General features: G+C 41.4%; 1 protein-coding gene across 6 annotated transcripts in view; it reads right to left on the reverse strand.

Annotated features, from left to right (window-relative positions):
- Window positions 1-15626, reverse strand: part of obsl1b (obscurin like cytoskeletal adaptor 1b) — a 93979-nt gene that overhangs the window by 76865 nt on the left and 1488 nt on the right. Inside the window, exons 2-14 of one of the 6 annotated variants that reach the window (XM_029703574.1) lie at window positions 11944-13062; window positions 10274-10543; window positions 9911-10171; window positions 9389-9700; window positions 8429-8695; window positions 8016-8291; window positions 7542-7817; window positions 6934-7209; window positions 6348-6623; window positions 5736-6008; window positions 5252-5527; window positions 5065-5139; window positions 2794-3069 (exon numbers count right to left, since the gene is read on the reverse strand). In XM_029703574.1, the coding sequence (XP_029559434.1) occupies window positions 2794-3069; window positions 5065-5139; window positions 5252-5527; window positions 5736-6008; window positions 6348-6623; window positions 6934-7209; window positions 7542-7817; window positions 8016-8291; window positions 8429-8695; window positions 9389-9700; window positions 9911-10171; window positions 10274-10543; window positions 11944-12961 (4132 nt within the window). In that variant the 5' untranslated portion in view covers window positions 12962-13062. The remainder of the gene's footprint in view (window positions 1-2793; window positions 3070-5064; window positions 5140-5251; window positions 5528-5735; window positions 6009-6347; window positions 6624-6933; window positions 7210-7541; window positions 7818-8015; window positions 8292-8428; window positions 8696-9388; window positions 9701-9910; window positions 10172-10273; window positions 10544-11943; window positions 13063-15626) is intronic. The other 5 variants (XM_029703575.1, XM_029703576.1, XM_029703578.1 and 2 more) reach the window with 5 other exon arrangements.

Raw genomic sequence — 15626 nt, forward strand, 5'->3', positions numbered from 1 at the left:
AAATACAGCACAAATGTTTGTTTTTGAAGAAAAAAACATCTGGACCTAAGCAGGTTTGTTAAAAAACTATTATCCTCAGATAACCTCTGTTGCTTATTACATATCTTACATGCTTCATCAGAAATTAAAGCTCCTTGGGCAGTTCTATCTCTCATCGCAGAAAAAGATTTTGATAGACTAAAATGTCATATATCCGGTTGGTTTTGGAACATATGGGTATTGGCTCCAATTTCATTCATATATTTAAAATACTATATGCCAATCCCTCAGCCCTAATCATAACAGGAAATAAATGCTCTGTTCCGTTCAGAATAACTAGAAGTCGTAGGCAAGGTGATCCTATCTCACCTCTGCTATTTTTATTGTCTATGGAACCCCTGGCCAAGGCAATTCGACAACTGAAAGAAATTACACCATCATCTCTCAATTCCATGGATCACATCATCTCACTTTATCTAGACAATGTATCTCAATCCCTCCCAAAATCTCTGAAGACCATAGACAAATTCAGTTCTATGTCAAGTTTTAAAATAAATATAATGAAATCTGCCTGACTGCCTCTCGAGACCCTGATGGAGGACTCCATCTCTACTTATGGAATCCCAATCGTTTCCCATTTTAGATATTTGAGAATAGATATATGTCCTTCCTTCAATAAAATCATTGGCAGAAACTTTAACAGAACGCTCAAATCAATTAAATTCATCCTCAGTAGATGGACTAATATCTATTGTCAAATATAATATATTGCGACATCAACATTTCTGTATTTCAATGCTTCCCTTGTCTCCCCCTTCTGGCTATTGGGATAAAATCCATAGTGCGCTTACAAAATGTATATTGCAAGGTAATCGGGCCGGATAAAATTAACAAACTTGCAAAGAGGGAAAGACGTAGTTGTACTATCTGTACCAAACTTTAAATCGCATTTAGTCCCATCCTAAATTCGTTTAGACATGATTCTTCCGCCCCCCTCGCTGAGTATAGAGAGATATATGGTGTCTCCTATTGCCTTGGAAGAGGTGGTCTTCACTGATATATCTTTTAAACAATGTAAACTATGCTTTGGTCCTATTATTGTGCGCACAATTTCTATTTGGCACAACATTTTAAAACAATGTAACTGGGAATCAAAATGGCTTGCCCATTCTCCAATATTTCACAACAATGCCTTGCGATCTGAAGGGTGGCCTTTTGCGTCCCCCCAATGATCCAAATGTGGAATCTGTGCCCTTGCTGATATCATGGACAGTAATGGTTTGAGAATACTCCAATATTTGAACGACACACATTACCAGGCTATTCTTTTTTTCTATATTTACAATTTAGGTCAGCTATGCTGGCTATGGAGTCCCTTGGGAAACCAATGATGGGATTTATAAATAAATGATCTGGGCTCCTGAACGGACTGATCTCTGTAATATATAAACAACTTTTGGAAAGGTCATGTTCATGTGCTGGCCATTAAGAAAGTATGGTCTACAGATCTAATTGAATCTAAACAATCCTTTAACTCGAACAGGATATGGAAAAATATGACCTTGGCGTCCCATAATCTGAATCATCAATTTATACATTTTAAGTTAATTCACAGACTGTAACACCAAGGATGGGACACGGGGGGATGGGACACGATGAGACATGTGGGGTTACGGGGATGGGAGGTTGTTTATACCCCCCCAACAAAAAATGCAAAACAAATAAAATGTTGGTCACCAAAAAAAGAAGAGAAGTTATTTGACAACATCAATCCACCATTTGTACATGCAATGTATCTTAGCATATTACTATGTTGTGCTAATGCTAGCATTGAATTGGCTTTCACTGGTTCGAACTTCTCAAAAAATGTCTTAAAATAGATCACACATACTTCAATCTAATTTATACCGCGAGATCCAGATTTCACTTGGAATTAAAGATTGTGGAATAGAAATTGTTCCAATGATTATCGTATATTTCTACGCTATGTTTCCTTACAGGCTCTACAGAAAGTCCTTTGAAGTACAGAAGGCATGGAATGTAAGTATAAAATCTTGGTTTGAAACAGTTCTGTTCAAATAACTTTATTTCTTCTGGAGTGATAATCCTGATATAAATTGGAATAAAGAAAGAGCTATTTTAGGATGTTTTTAGAGAAAGCTATAGAATCAATGCAAATAAATTGGATACCAATAGTAGCAATATGCTAACATGAGCACTATAACATACCGTTGGTGGATTGCTCTGAAGTCATCAAAGGACTTCTCTCCATTTGAGAAAACATATTGGGGTAAAAACGGAAAACTATGCATTTAACACTGTGGTGCTCTCATGGTTACAATTTGAGGTCTGAAATGGTGCTTTTCTACGTACGTTTATATCTGTCCATTTACTTTATGTTTAATTTTATTTAACCTTTATTTAACTAGGTAAGTCAGTAAAGAACAAATTCTTATTTACAATAACGGCCTACCCCGGCCAAATCCAGACGACACTGGGCCAATTGTGCGCTGCCCTATGGGACTCCCAATCACAGCCTGCATTCGAACCAGGGACTATAGTGACGCCTCTTGCACTGAGATGCAGTGCCGTAGACAGCTGCGCCACTCACGAGCAAGGCCTTTGTAAAGACAATTGAGGAAGATGATTTCATATGACACTGTAGTGACAGATTCCAGGTCTCTTGCACACCACAGGGATAAGCTAAAACCTAGCCATTAGCTTTGGACCTAAGACATCTCTAAAGGTCTACTTACTGTATCCTTTTATTAGTAAATTATTAAACAGTCCCAAAAAAGCGGAACAAATTATTACCTTTCACATCCACATGAAACTGCATTGCATCATCTGTTGTCTTACAGCTGTAGCTCCCTGCATCAGACAGCCTTGCAGATTCCACATCCAATGTCCTTATGGAACCTTTCGATTGCATTTCTAGTCCATTCTCTTCATGTAGCAGTGTTCCGTCCTTGTACCAGGAAACATGTGCATTTGGGTCTGATATCTCACAACGCAGGACAATGGGACCGCCTGCTGCAACGGACTTGTTCCTCTCAGCTTCACAAGGTGTTGTGATCCTCACAGGAGGTGCTGGGGGTGTGTGAAGTAGTATTAAGAGAGAATCACATCACCATTACAATAAAATGGTTCCAGTATCTTAAGAGCAAATATCACTACCGAGATTAGTCATGCCAATACCTCTCAAGAATCTCAAATGAATAAGCAAATACGACTAATTCTGTCACGTTTACCATATAAGTATAACGTAACTGTTTTATTAGAGTTGATGTATAAAATTTAAGGGGAAGATATTTTTGGTTAGACTGAGATACCTATGAATACAAGTGAATGTGACTTTGAATCTTACATATAGAATAATCAGACAAATCATTATAAAGCACCCAAGCTCAAAGTATCACAATGACTAATTTTCAGTATTATTTTAGTATGAGCTAAATTGAACAAGAGTAAATGTAGCAATTGTCAAGTGTAAAAGATTACTTATAGCAATCAGTTGATTTTTACACAATGCCAACATTGTGCCTGTCAGTTTGTTTTGTTTGATAAAGCTAACCATATTTAATCACCTTCAACATCCACCTTAAATGCAATGTCATCGTCATCCAATTGACTGTCACATTCTCCTAATTGATAGGGCTCTGCTGATTGAAGAGTTGGTGTCTTCATGGAGGTACAGAGCTCTGCTGACTGGAGAGTTGGTGTCTTCATTGAGCAGCAGAGCTCTGCTGATTGGAGAGTTGGTGTCTGTATTGAGCCACAGACCTCTGGTGAGTGGAAAGTTGGTGTTTGCATGGAACCACATACCTCTGTTGATTGGTGAGTTGGTGTATGTATGGAGCCATAGAGCTCTGCTGATTGAAGAGTTTGTGTCTGCATAGAATCATAGAGCTCTGCAGACTGGAGAGTTAGTGTCTGCATGGAGCCACAGACATCTGCTGATTGGTGAGTTGGTGTATGCATGGTGCCATAGAGCTCTGCTGATTGGACAGTTGGTGTCTGCATGGAGCCATAGAGTTCTGCTGATTGGATAGTTGGTGTCTGCATGGAGCCATATAGCTCTGCTGATTGGAAGGGTGCTGTTTCCATGGAGCCATAGAGCTCTGGTGAATGGAGAGTTGCTGTATCCATTGAATAGTGTTCTGCTGGTTGGACAGTTGGTGTCTCTATGGAAAAGTGCTCCACAGATTGGAGTCTTGGCATCTCCATGGAATTTATTTCATATGTTTGAAGATGTTGACCGTCCTTGTAGTGGAGGATCTGGACAGTAGAGTCTAAGGGCTCACAGTGAACCTCAACGGGGCAGACCTCTTCAATGGACTTGTTCTTCTCAATCGCTTGGTCAGCTGAGACCCTCACAGGTGTAGCTATATGCATTGTGGTGCACACAGAGAAAGGTTTTCAATTGATGTTCTGTGTGCCTTCTCTTATTTAAAAATCCTTTTCTAAAGGTACTACACATCATTGTGTGTTAGCATGGATGAGTTAAGAGAAAACCGATAGCAAAGGTTAACAATTAAGAGAGGCGACCAGATTAAGAGCTGGTCTAAAGACAAGATAAATAAGACCTAACAGTACATTTCCTAACACAGAACTCAGTTCACTACATCACTCATTCCTGTTTAGCCACTCGTACATACATTTTCACTTATTGTGATAAAGGCTCATTGCGACAGGGACAGATTCTGGGCAGCAAAGGGAATGTGAAGATTGGATGATGAGCAAGACATAAGATGTGCTTCAGGAATGGCAAAGCTGCTTGTTACAAGCGTCGTTGTTGTTTGACTCTGTTAAGAATGACGATATGATATACTAAACAATTAACATGAATTAGTATGAAGAAATTCAGCCGCTCACAGACCATTCAGATGTTTGATTAAAAGCAAAAATAGCAGGGAATCAGATGAGATTGAGGGGTGAAAGGATCACAAAAAGAAACACATTTAAACTACTGTCTTTATATGCTTTGAAGGATGGAATACACTAGCTAATACACCACCATTGTTAGTGGCATGTATATGCTGGGTTAAAATGGAGAGTGCTAATGTTGAAATAGCATTATATCACCTTTGATATCCATAGTGTATTGGGAAGACTCATCAGATATCTCACCCTTCTCACTGCCAGGGTGAGACAGCTCTGCTGTTTGAACAAAGCCACAGAGAAAACAGTAAGCTGGATGATAGCTTCAACCATGTAAATGCTTCTGTCAGATTTTGATATGGAGTAGAAAAGGGTTTATGTGGAGCACCACCTTTGATGGCCACATTAAATTGTGTGGTATCGCCAGTTGTTTGGCAGTCAAACCTCCCACCACAGGACATGTCATCTGGTTGGATGAACAAAGTCCTTATGCTGCCCTTTGATTGTCTGTCAAGTCCACTATGTGGGTAGATCTGTGTTCCATCTTTGTGCCAGCAGACCTGGGCAATGGGGTCTGAAATCTCAAACTGTTGTACAATTGAGAGGCCTGCTTCTATGGACTTGTTCTTCTCAACTTCAGGGGCAACCAAGTATGTCATGGGCGGAGCTATAGGTAATCATTGAGGGGATAATTCAGTGTGAATTATTTGGAGTGGTTATAAAATGGCTAATGTAAAGAGACAATATCAACACTAAAGCATCTAGCTTTTTAAGTATTAGCTCAGAACATGTAAGAAGACAATTAATCCAAAAGCAACAGAAAGAGAGTTAGTCGCAACTGAAACTAGAGAAAAACAAACATTTGCAAAAATCACCTTGGTTCTGTACAATTAACGGGGCAACATCTTCCGCTGTCGCACAATAATACGCCCCAGAGTTGGAGGGGTGTGCCGGTTCGACAACCAGGTTCCTCCTGATGCCCTCCATTTCGAAAGGTCCAGTGTCAGAGATGAGCTCTACTTTGTCCTTCTGCCGTGACACCTGGGCAATGGGGTCTGAGATCTCACAGGGTAGTTCAATGGGGCAGGTTGCTTCAAGCAGCTGGCTCTTCACAACCTCTGGTGAAGGTAAGAACTTCACTGGTGGAGCTAAAGATGATTATCCATGTTATAATTGTGGAATTTACAGCAGATAACAATAATTTGGGGGAGGGAGGGGGCTTACAGTAAAGCTTCCCCAACTGACTAATCTGTCATCTCTCAAACCAGTTTCAAAGAGGCAAACCTATTGCTTCAAACAGTAAACAATAAATCAATATTTCCTTATTTAATGAGATGAAAAGCAAGTGCTTCAATTAACTTAAGAAGAAGAAGTAAGTCCCCACAGACAGACAACACAAATAGCCACCAATGTTAGTTGCATCTAATCTCCACAAAACTGTCTAGGGTTACTCTGTATGAGATTTGAACCAAAAAGCCACAAATCACCTTTGATATCCACAGTAAACTGGAGAGTGTCGTCAGAAGTTTCACAGTTGTACAGCCCTGAGTGAAAGACCTCTGCTGATTGGACAATGAGCCTCCTCATGGTGCCATTAGATTGGATGTCCATTCCAGTCTGTGGGAGGAGCTTTTCCCCATCCTTGCACCAGTAGACCTGGGCAGTGGGATCTGTAACCTCACATTGCAGTTGAAAAGGGCAGCCTGCTTCAACCGACTTGGTCTTCTCAACATCAAAGATAGCTGAGAAGGTCACTGGCACAGCTAGCAATGAGGATGAATGAAATACCATATTATAGAGATAAATATTTAAATGTATGTCATACAGTATATACACTTTTATGTGGCTTCAAATTATTTGAAAATACAAAATGAGTAAAGTGTTCATCAAGTATGTGTAAATAGATAGCCACAGCATTGCAAATCAATCGAGCACAGGTAGCAAGGCTATATACAGTATTCTGTTCTGTAAAGTTATTTGTTCATGAACACAGAAGGCAGGGATTATTAGTTGCATTTGGAAAAGGACACGACTGTTAAAGGATGTAAAGCAAAGGCAGAAAGGGCAAATCACCTTTGATATCCACATGGAACTCCATGGTTTCATCCACTGTGGTACAACTGTAAGTGCCAGAGTGAGTCAGTTCTGCTGACTGAACAACCAACATCCTCATGTTGCCTTCTGATTGGATGTCTAGTTCATGGTTTGAAAAGAGCTTTGTTCCATCCTTGTACCAGTAGACTTGAGCAGTTGGATCTGAGAGCTCACATTTCAGTACAATGGGGCAGCCTGCTTCAATGGACTTGTTCCTCTCAGCTTCTGGAAGTACTGAGAACCTCACAGGCCGAACTATAGATATGTTTAAGTCTTAGATAATGGTAATCCATAATTACATTGTTGGTTTGATTAGAGATATCATGATATTATTGGTTTGATTAGACAAATCATGATTTCATGACTTGTCAGTGTAAAATGGCAGGTTTAAAAAAATGTATAATCGAAGATCAAGCAGGTTAAGCATTGTATTGTAATAAAAGAAGGAATGATCATAAAGCTCATTGTTAATAGGCAGCAAGAAAAAGAGCGACAGAAAACATACAGTACAAGACCATCATTGTTAGTAGCTTTGTTAAAAGGGAGCTTGTTATTTTTTTGTAGAGCCCAAAATAAAACTTTTTCACCTTTGACGTCCACATTGAACTTGATGGCATCACCCTTTGTCTTGCAGCTGTACGACCCAGAGTAGAATATCTCTGCTGACTGGACAACTAGTGTCCTTGTGATGCCATCTGACTGGATTTCTATTCCACTTTGAGGTAGGAGCTTTGTTCCATCCTTGTACCAGTACACCTGGGCAGTTGGATCTGAGAGCTCACATTGTAGTACAATGGGGCAGCCTGCTTCAATGGACTTGTTCCTCTCAGCTTCTGGAAGTGCTGAAAACCTCACAGGTGGAGCTATGGGTGTTTAGATGTTATGTTTTTTTATGTCTGTGCGTTACATTCATCTTATGTTTGATTTGTGATGTTCAAGTGCAATCATCAAACTTAATACATACTTGTTGAACAGATGTCTATCAGGTCAGAAGGTCACAAGAAATGTGTTAGTAACCTTGCCAGAAGAAATTAGTTCAACAGAAACCACTTGCCACTCACCCTCAACTTCCACGTTGAACCTTATGACATCATCAATGGCATCACAGCAATACACTCCGGAGTGGGAGAACTCTGACGATTGGATGACAATTCTCCTCATTGTGCCTTCTGACTGAATATGAAGACCCTCGACTGTGTGTACCTCCACCCCATTCTTGTACCAGTGTACTGGAACTGCGGGGTCTGACAACTCGCAGTAGAGTACAATGGGGTTGCCAAGTTCAACAAATTTATTACGATCCATCTCTGACAGTGGTGTGAACTTCACTAGAGGAGCTGCAAATTTCAGAGAAATCATGAGCATTTTTCTCATCACAATTTTAACACTTTGACCAAAATTCAATTGGTACAATACAGTAAGAAATGACATTTTTCTCATACACCTTTAATTTTTGGCAGTAATTAATATGTACCTTGAATATAGAGTGCTGCTGAATCTCGTATTCCATAGGCAATGAATGTGATCTCAGCCCCATTGTCTGTGTCTCGGACCCCTTGTATGCGTAGGGATTGGTGCGTTCGAGACCGCCGCATGGAGTAACGGTCGTCCTCCAGAAGCTGAGTGCCATTCAAGAACCATGAGCCAATAACTGAGGCAGTGAGCTCAATTGAGAAGCAGGCATCCTGGCCTTCTGGCACCAAGGCATCCTGTAGGGGGGCTTGTATTCTGGTCACAGGGACTGAAAAACATAGCAATAGTACACCTCAATTACGCTCTGAATTCTACTTCAAACTCAAATTCGGTAACACCTTATGCAAAGCAGGTTTCAAAAGGGTTATAATGTTAAGTATCTCTATGATTTTGTTTCCGCTAAGAGCTGCTCCACATTCAAGCTGGCTTGATTTCTGATTGTCTCCACTTGTTCTAATGGTGTTTGCTGAGCACAGAATTCAAACTCTCTCACAGTTCAGTCATTTGAACTCAGAGTAGCTAGCTAGCTAGCTTTTAGGGATCAGGTTTGGATCATTAGCTAGTTGCCGAATGGCTAGCATGGTAAGAATGATAGTTAGCCAATACTAGCTTAATATTATACTAGCAGATGATAATGCTAACCAATGTTTTGCTGGCTAAACATTTGGCTAGCTAGCAGAATGGGAGTAGTTACAGCAGTGAATTCTTTTGACAGACATCACACTAGCTCTAGCTAGTTGTCTAGCAATGGCTATTATGTTACACCATTTACATTAGCATACCTAGCTAGCTAAAGTGTTACATTAGCTAGCTAGCAATGTAAAAAAAACATTCTTGTAGCAATGGAAATACAAATTAAGCTTTGCCATCTAGAGCAGTTTGGCTTGAATCCAGCTTGGCGCTAATGTGCCAATCGAAAGGTATATGTAGCAGATTTTCAGTTGGGAGGGCTTCTGCTTACCCAGGTGAACTGCCCTTGGGAACTCCAAATTGTTGCTCCTGCCATACTTGTTGACACTGCATATGCGAAAGCGATAATCTGCCTCGCAGGGAACGCTGTCGCCAAGAATCTCCACTGAGGTGGCCGAGTCGGTGGTCAAGCATTGCAGCCACTCCTGAGAGCCGGTGCCCACCTCTTGCCTCTCCAACACGTAACCCGATGGGGGGTTCTTCCGGGTGTCCTGCGCTGGAACCCAGGAGAGGAGGGCAGCGTTGGCACGCTCTGTGTTGATCTGCACACCCACTGGGCAGCTGGGTGGGCTATGCCTGGCCGCTGAAAGCAGAATATACTATATACAGTATGTAATGTAAAAAACGCTAGCCCATGTTCTTATATTTGGATATAGATTCATTTTAGTAAAATTGGATATTAATTCAGTAGAATTAGGCTTGACCACCTTAGGAACACAATTTCTATCCCATTTGTCTGACAAATTCACCACCTACAAAATTTTATCCCAAACAGATGCCACAAGTATTGTACCTTTTACCCTCAGCTGAGAGGAAGTTTTGGATCTTCCCACAAAGAAGGTCACAAGGCCAGAATCCTGGGGTGTTGTGTTGACAAAAACCAGAATGTGAGTTTTTCCAAAGGACTTCAGGATGGTCTGATGAGTCTCACGCAGCTCCGTCCCCTCTTTGTACCAGTGTATGTCCATTTCCTCCTCCTCCACTTCAACACAGAAGGCAGCATTTTCCCCCTCCAAAACATCCACCTTACGTGGAAGCTTACGCACGATTGTGCCTACAAGGGGACAGAGTAAATTGTAAGGACATCAATAGCTGTGTGTATCAGTCCAGATACTGTGTATATTATATATAAATACAGTAGATGTAGAGAATTTACCTTTAACTGCCACCTCAGCAATGCTCCTCCCCCCATCCGCCATCTCGCAAAGATAAATCCCATCGTCGTCGACTCCGATGTCACGAATAGTTAGTCGTCGTTTTGTTCCCCACTCTTCCATCCCATATTTGGCCCCTGGCTGTAGCCGCCTGTCCTCCAAATACCATGTGATGGGAACAGAGTCCTCAGGAACCTCACACTCCAGAACAGCCAGGTCCCGTTCCCACACCTCCAGATCAATGAGGGGCTGCTTAAACCGCACAGGCGGCTCTGACATTAAGGAGACGGAGGGATACCATTAAATGGGTTACGTAGGACTCATTCGAAGGACATGGTAAAATAAAAAAATTACTCATATGTTCCTTTTATCAGAGATGTCTGGCCTCAAAGCTAATACAGCAGTATAACATTGTAAAGAGGTAGCTCTGACACAGAACAAAGTCTACTGACTTTGTCAGACTAGTTATTTTTTGATAAATCACTTTATTGCACAATAATGTGGTGTTTTAGACATGTTACCCCAAAACCGTCTTGACTATAGCCAGTGGAAAATTATGTTCATTTGTATTTATTCTATTGGTTTAAATCTTTGAATTGCAGTTTTAAAACATGGTAAAGATGTTACTTTATACAGTGCTGGTTTACACTAGGAATAACTCCTGTTCAATTCAGACAACACTCACTACTGTTCGTGTAAATACTGTCCATGTGAAATTCCAAAAATAGCTGGCAACTGCACTTGATCTGTGTCCTTGGTCTAGAATTATGTTATAATCTGTAAATTGAAATATATTTCATAGTAAATACCAATATAGCAAACAAGTTAAGAAGAATCATATGAGACAAGTGGCTTCATTCAGTTGCTGTGGAAAGACCATTAACACATTGGGGCGTTGGATTGGCAATAAACTGTTTGTAACTGACACCATCAGACAGTACCAGTTATAAACGAAAGAATGCGAACTGCTCTTTGAATTATGTGTGTATTTAGCTGACTATATACTTATCCAACCCACAAAGAGCTTGATGATCCAATAATTGAGGAAAGACTCTTAACAAATTCACCTATTTAAACTCCCATCTGCATTACCAGGATAGCATTGTGTAAACATATACTTTCTAGCCTGCCATAGCTCTAACACAATGTTGCTTTCTAGCCTGCCCTAGCTCCAATACAATGTTGCCACCAGTGCTTTTCTCTGCGCCATGTGCGAAACATGATCCCACCTCTAGAGACTTCGATCACATGGAAGACCTTTAAAAACCTAAGTGACTTTGCAGACATTGGACCGGTTGGAATCCACTTCATGTCGATGAGCTTGGCCAGGTCAGGTACTTTGAAATATCTCTGTTCAAATTTCAGATAATTAAGATGTATCATTAATCCTCTGGTGGATTAGGGATTGAATTGCTTTGCAGGAGCCAAATCATTTGGCTACTGATTACACAGGCCATATGCAGCTAATTGACTTGTTAGCGTATTCATTTAGCAATGCTGATTACCTGTTAAAAGGCATATATATGGTATTAAGTCAAGGGGAGATGTACACACCTGGATGGAGTTATGTTTTTATACATGTTATATTGTTCAATCAAAGTCATTCTAGTTCTCTACTGAAGTATGTTAACAGCCAACTCTGTAGCAATGGACAAATACCAGTTTGACTTACCTTTCACAGAGAGATGTACAGCACTGAGGGTTTGTCCTGCAGTGTTGGATGCAGCGCAAACATAAACCCCGTTGTCCTGTTGCTTACAATACAGCACTTTAAGTGTGAAGTAACCCTCCCTGTCTTCATATAACAGGTACCGTCTTCCGGACATGATCAGCCTGCCGTCTTTCCTCCATATTATTTCTGGTTTGGGCTTCCCAGTCACAAAGCAGCGGAATTTGGCATGCTTGCCCTCTGTCACGGCAAACATTTTCACTTGCTTGGCTTGGTGGGTCACTGGGTCGTCTTTGAGCCGTGTGGTCAGCTGCCTACCACTCCTCTGTTTGCCTTGATGGCCTTTCCAGTGGCCGTTTGTGTAACCGTTGCGGTTTCCCTCTTCCTCGTGACCCGGGCCTGCATCGACGAGCAAAACGGCTCCAGCCAACCCCTCTCCAAACTCATTTCTGGCCTTGCATGTGTACACTCCACCGTCGGGTGCACGAGTCTTGAAGATTTTAAGCTGGAACCATCCCCCGTCCTGGTAGCCCACATTGAAATGTGTACTCTCAAAGATCTCGTTGAGTTTTCTCCCGTCCTTTTCCCAGACCACCTCTGGCCGCGGGTTTCCCCACAGCTTACAGGAGAAGACGGCGTCTTCGCCGCGGCCCACCCGGGTGGAGAGGGGCTTGATCAGGAAACGAGGCTTGTTCTCCTCCCGGAGCTCCATCTCTTGGGCCTCGCCCTCCACCTTCAGGGTCGCCGCGGCATATGTTTCCCCGATGCTGTTCTTGGCCTTGCATGTGTACTGGCCGCTATCCTCTGTGGTCACCGATGAAATTATGAGATTGTAGACATTTCCATCCTCGAAGAAACGGTAGCGACCCTCTGGGTGGATCTGTTCGTTGTTTCGCTCCCAGATGACCGCTGGCCTGGGGTCCCCGCCGATCTGACACTTCAGGACGGCGTCAGTGCCACTCTGCACTACTACGGGGCGAGGGTAGGCCAGGAAACGTGGGGCACCACCAAACACATCCATCTCTGCTAGTTTGCCAGCCTCACCTCACCATAGGCAGGCCACCAGCATGCAGTTGCTCCCTCACAGGAGTCGGGCTGCCCACTTCTGAACTGTACAAGGTTCTAAAATAAAACAAACAGAAAGATACATTGTGCAATACCTGGCAGACAATGTGTTGACATACCTGCAGAAATATGTTTTTGCCCGCGTTACAGACAGCTATATCGGTCCGCTAATACACGACCAGTGCACTTTTTTGAGAATGATTTTATTTATTAAGATTTGTTTTTATTCAAATATTTCAGGGGGGCTGCAGCAACTTCAGCACCCCTACATCCTGTGTCTAAGTGTGTTGCTGCAATCTGATCATTTGCTTTTGAAGATGGAATGGAGCTGGAATGAACAAAGAAATAACAAGGAATTGTTTCATATAAAAAATGTATAGACTCTTCAAATGTGTTTTGATTCATTCTCTGGGTATGCCCATGTTAATAAAGTAATTTTGATTTTCAAAAATGTTAAGCGCGCCTTGGAATTTATTCAAATATGAAGGCTAAATCAGGAACATTGAACTATTCTGATAATTATGCATTTATAAGGAGTGGGGCAGACCCATTCCTCATATATATATATATATATATATATATATATATATATATATATATATATTGTTTATTGAATAGAGAAGAAATTTAGAAGAGAGAGTTGCTGAAATAGTAGTTGGCCTAATTCAAACCTGTGCTGCAGCAGTATATACATGTTCCAGAGGCAGGGGCTTAGACCACTAGACCACTGATAATTATGCATATGTAAACATTTAGCTGCTCACAGGCGTTGTAGGATCAATTATCTGTATTATGGCATTTCAGTGGGTGACAAAATATGACAGAAAGGACAGTATGGTAGCTATTTGCCATAATACTGCAGTAAAAATGCATTGTAAGATGTGTCATAAGCATATGAACTACTTATGTCTTACTTCCTATATGATTGTGACTATACAACTACATGATTATACATTACATAGTAAGACAATAAAATTATAAGAAAGTATAATGGCTCAGTGTTATTACAGGTAATAAAGGAACATGCAGTGCATTCGGAAAGTATTCAGACCCCTTCACTTTTTCCAAATTTTGTTACATTACAGCCTTATTCTAAAATTGATTAAATTGTTTTTTTCCATAATCAATCTACACACAACACTTCATAATGACAAAGGAAAAACCGGTTGCTGCACAGCTATTTTCAGGTCTCTCCAGAGATGTTAGATCGGGTTCAAGTCTGGGCTCTGGCTGGGCCACTCAAGGACATTCAGAGACTTGTCCTGAAGCCACTCCTATGCTGGCTTGGCTGTGTGCTTAGGGTTGTTGTCCTGTTGGAAGGTGAACCTTCGCTCCAATCTGAGGTACTGAGCGCTCTGGAGCAGGTTTTCATCAAGGAACTCTCTGTACTTTGCTCCGCTCATCTTTGCCTCGATCCTGACTAGTCTCCCAGTCCCTGCCGCTGAAAAACATCCCCACAGCATGATGCTGCCACCACCATGCTTCACCGTAGGGATGATGCCAGGTTTCCTCCAGACGTGACGCTTGACATTCAGGCCAAAGAGTTCAATCTTGGTTTCATCAGACCAGATAATCTTGTTTCTCATGCTCTGAGAGTCTTTAGGTTGCTTTTGGCAAACTCCAAGTGGGCTATCATGTGCCTTTTACTGAGGAGTGGCTTCCATCTGGCCACTCAACCGTAAATTCCTGATTGGTGGAGTACTGTAGAGATGGTTGTCCTTCTGGAAGGTTCTTCCATCTTTACAGAGGATCTCTAGAGCTCTGTCAGAGTGACCATTAGGTTCTTGGTCACCTCCCTGAGCAAGGTCCTTCTCCCACGATTGCTCAGTTTAGCCGGGCGGCCAGCTCTAGGAAGAGTCTTGGTGGTTCCAAACGTCTTCCATTTAAAAATGATGGAGGCCACTGTGTTCTTGGGGACCTTCAATGCTGCAGACATTTTTTGGTACCCTTCCCAAGATCTGTGCCTCGACACAATCCTGTCTCGGAGCTCTACGGACAATTCCTTCGACGTCATGGCTTGGTTTTTGTTTTGACATGTACTGTCAACTGTGGGACCTTATATAGACTGGTGTGTGCCTTTCCAAGTGATCTCCAATCAATTGATTTTACCACAGGTGGACTCCAATGAAGTTGTAGAAACATCAAGGATGATCAATGGAAACAGGATGTACCTGAGCTCAATTTTGAGTCTCATAGCAAAGGGGCTGAATACTTATGTAAATACATTTGCAAACATTTCTAAAAAACTGTTTTCACTTTGTCATTATGGGGTATTGTGTGTAGATTGCTGAGGATTTTTATTTATTTAATCAATTTTAGTTTTTTACGTAAAATGTTACTAAAAGGGCAATACAGCGTAAGAACTTGGACAACTACTCTAGTTCAGAATAGAATATATTGTCTCAGGGTACTGCATGGAGACTACATAACAGCTTATAGCACTAAAATGTGTGTAAAAAATACTTATCATTAAAACATTGCACCATTTAGTATCCATGATGTGTTTTGGGTGATTAGGTGGCATTACTATTAGTGTTAATTGAATTACAGGGGGGTGTGTGATACAGAAGCGCAAGTTAGCCATTCAGAAGTGAACAGCCTTTACTTTAGTCCTATTGCAA

The sequence above is a fragment of the Salmo trutta genome, chromosome 20 (genome assembly GCF_901001165.1).
Source record: "Salmo trutta chromosome 20, fSalTru1.1, whole genome shotgun sequence".
NCBI lineage: Eukaryota > Metazoa > Chordata > Actinopteri > Salmoniformes > Salmonidae > Salmo > Salmo trutta.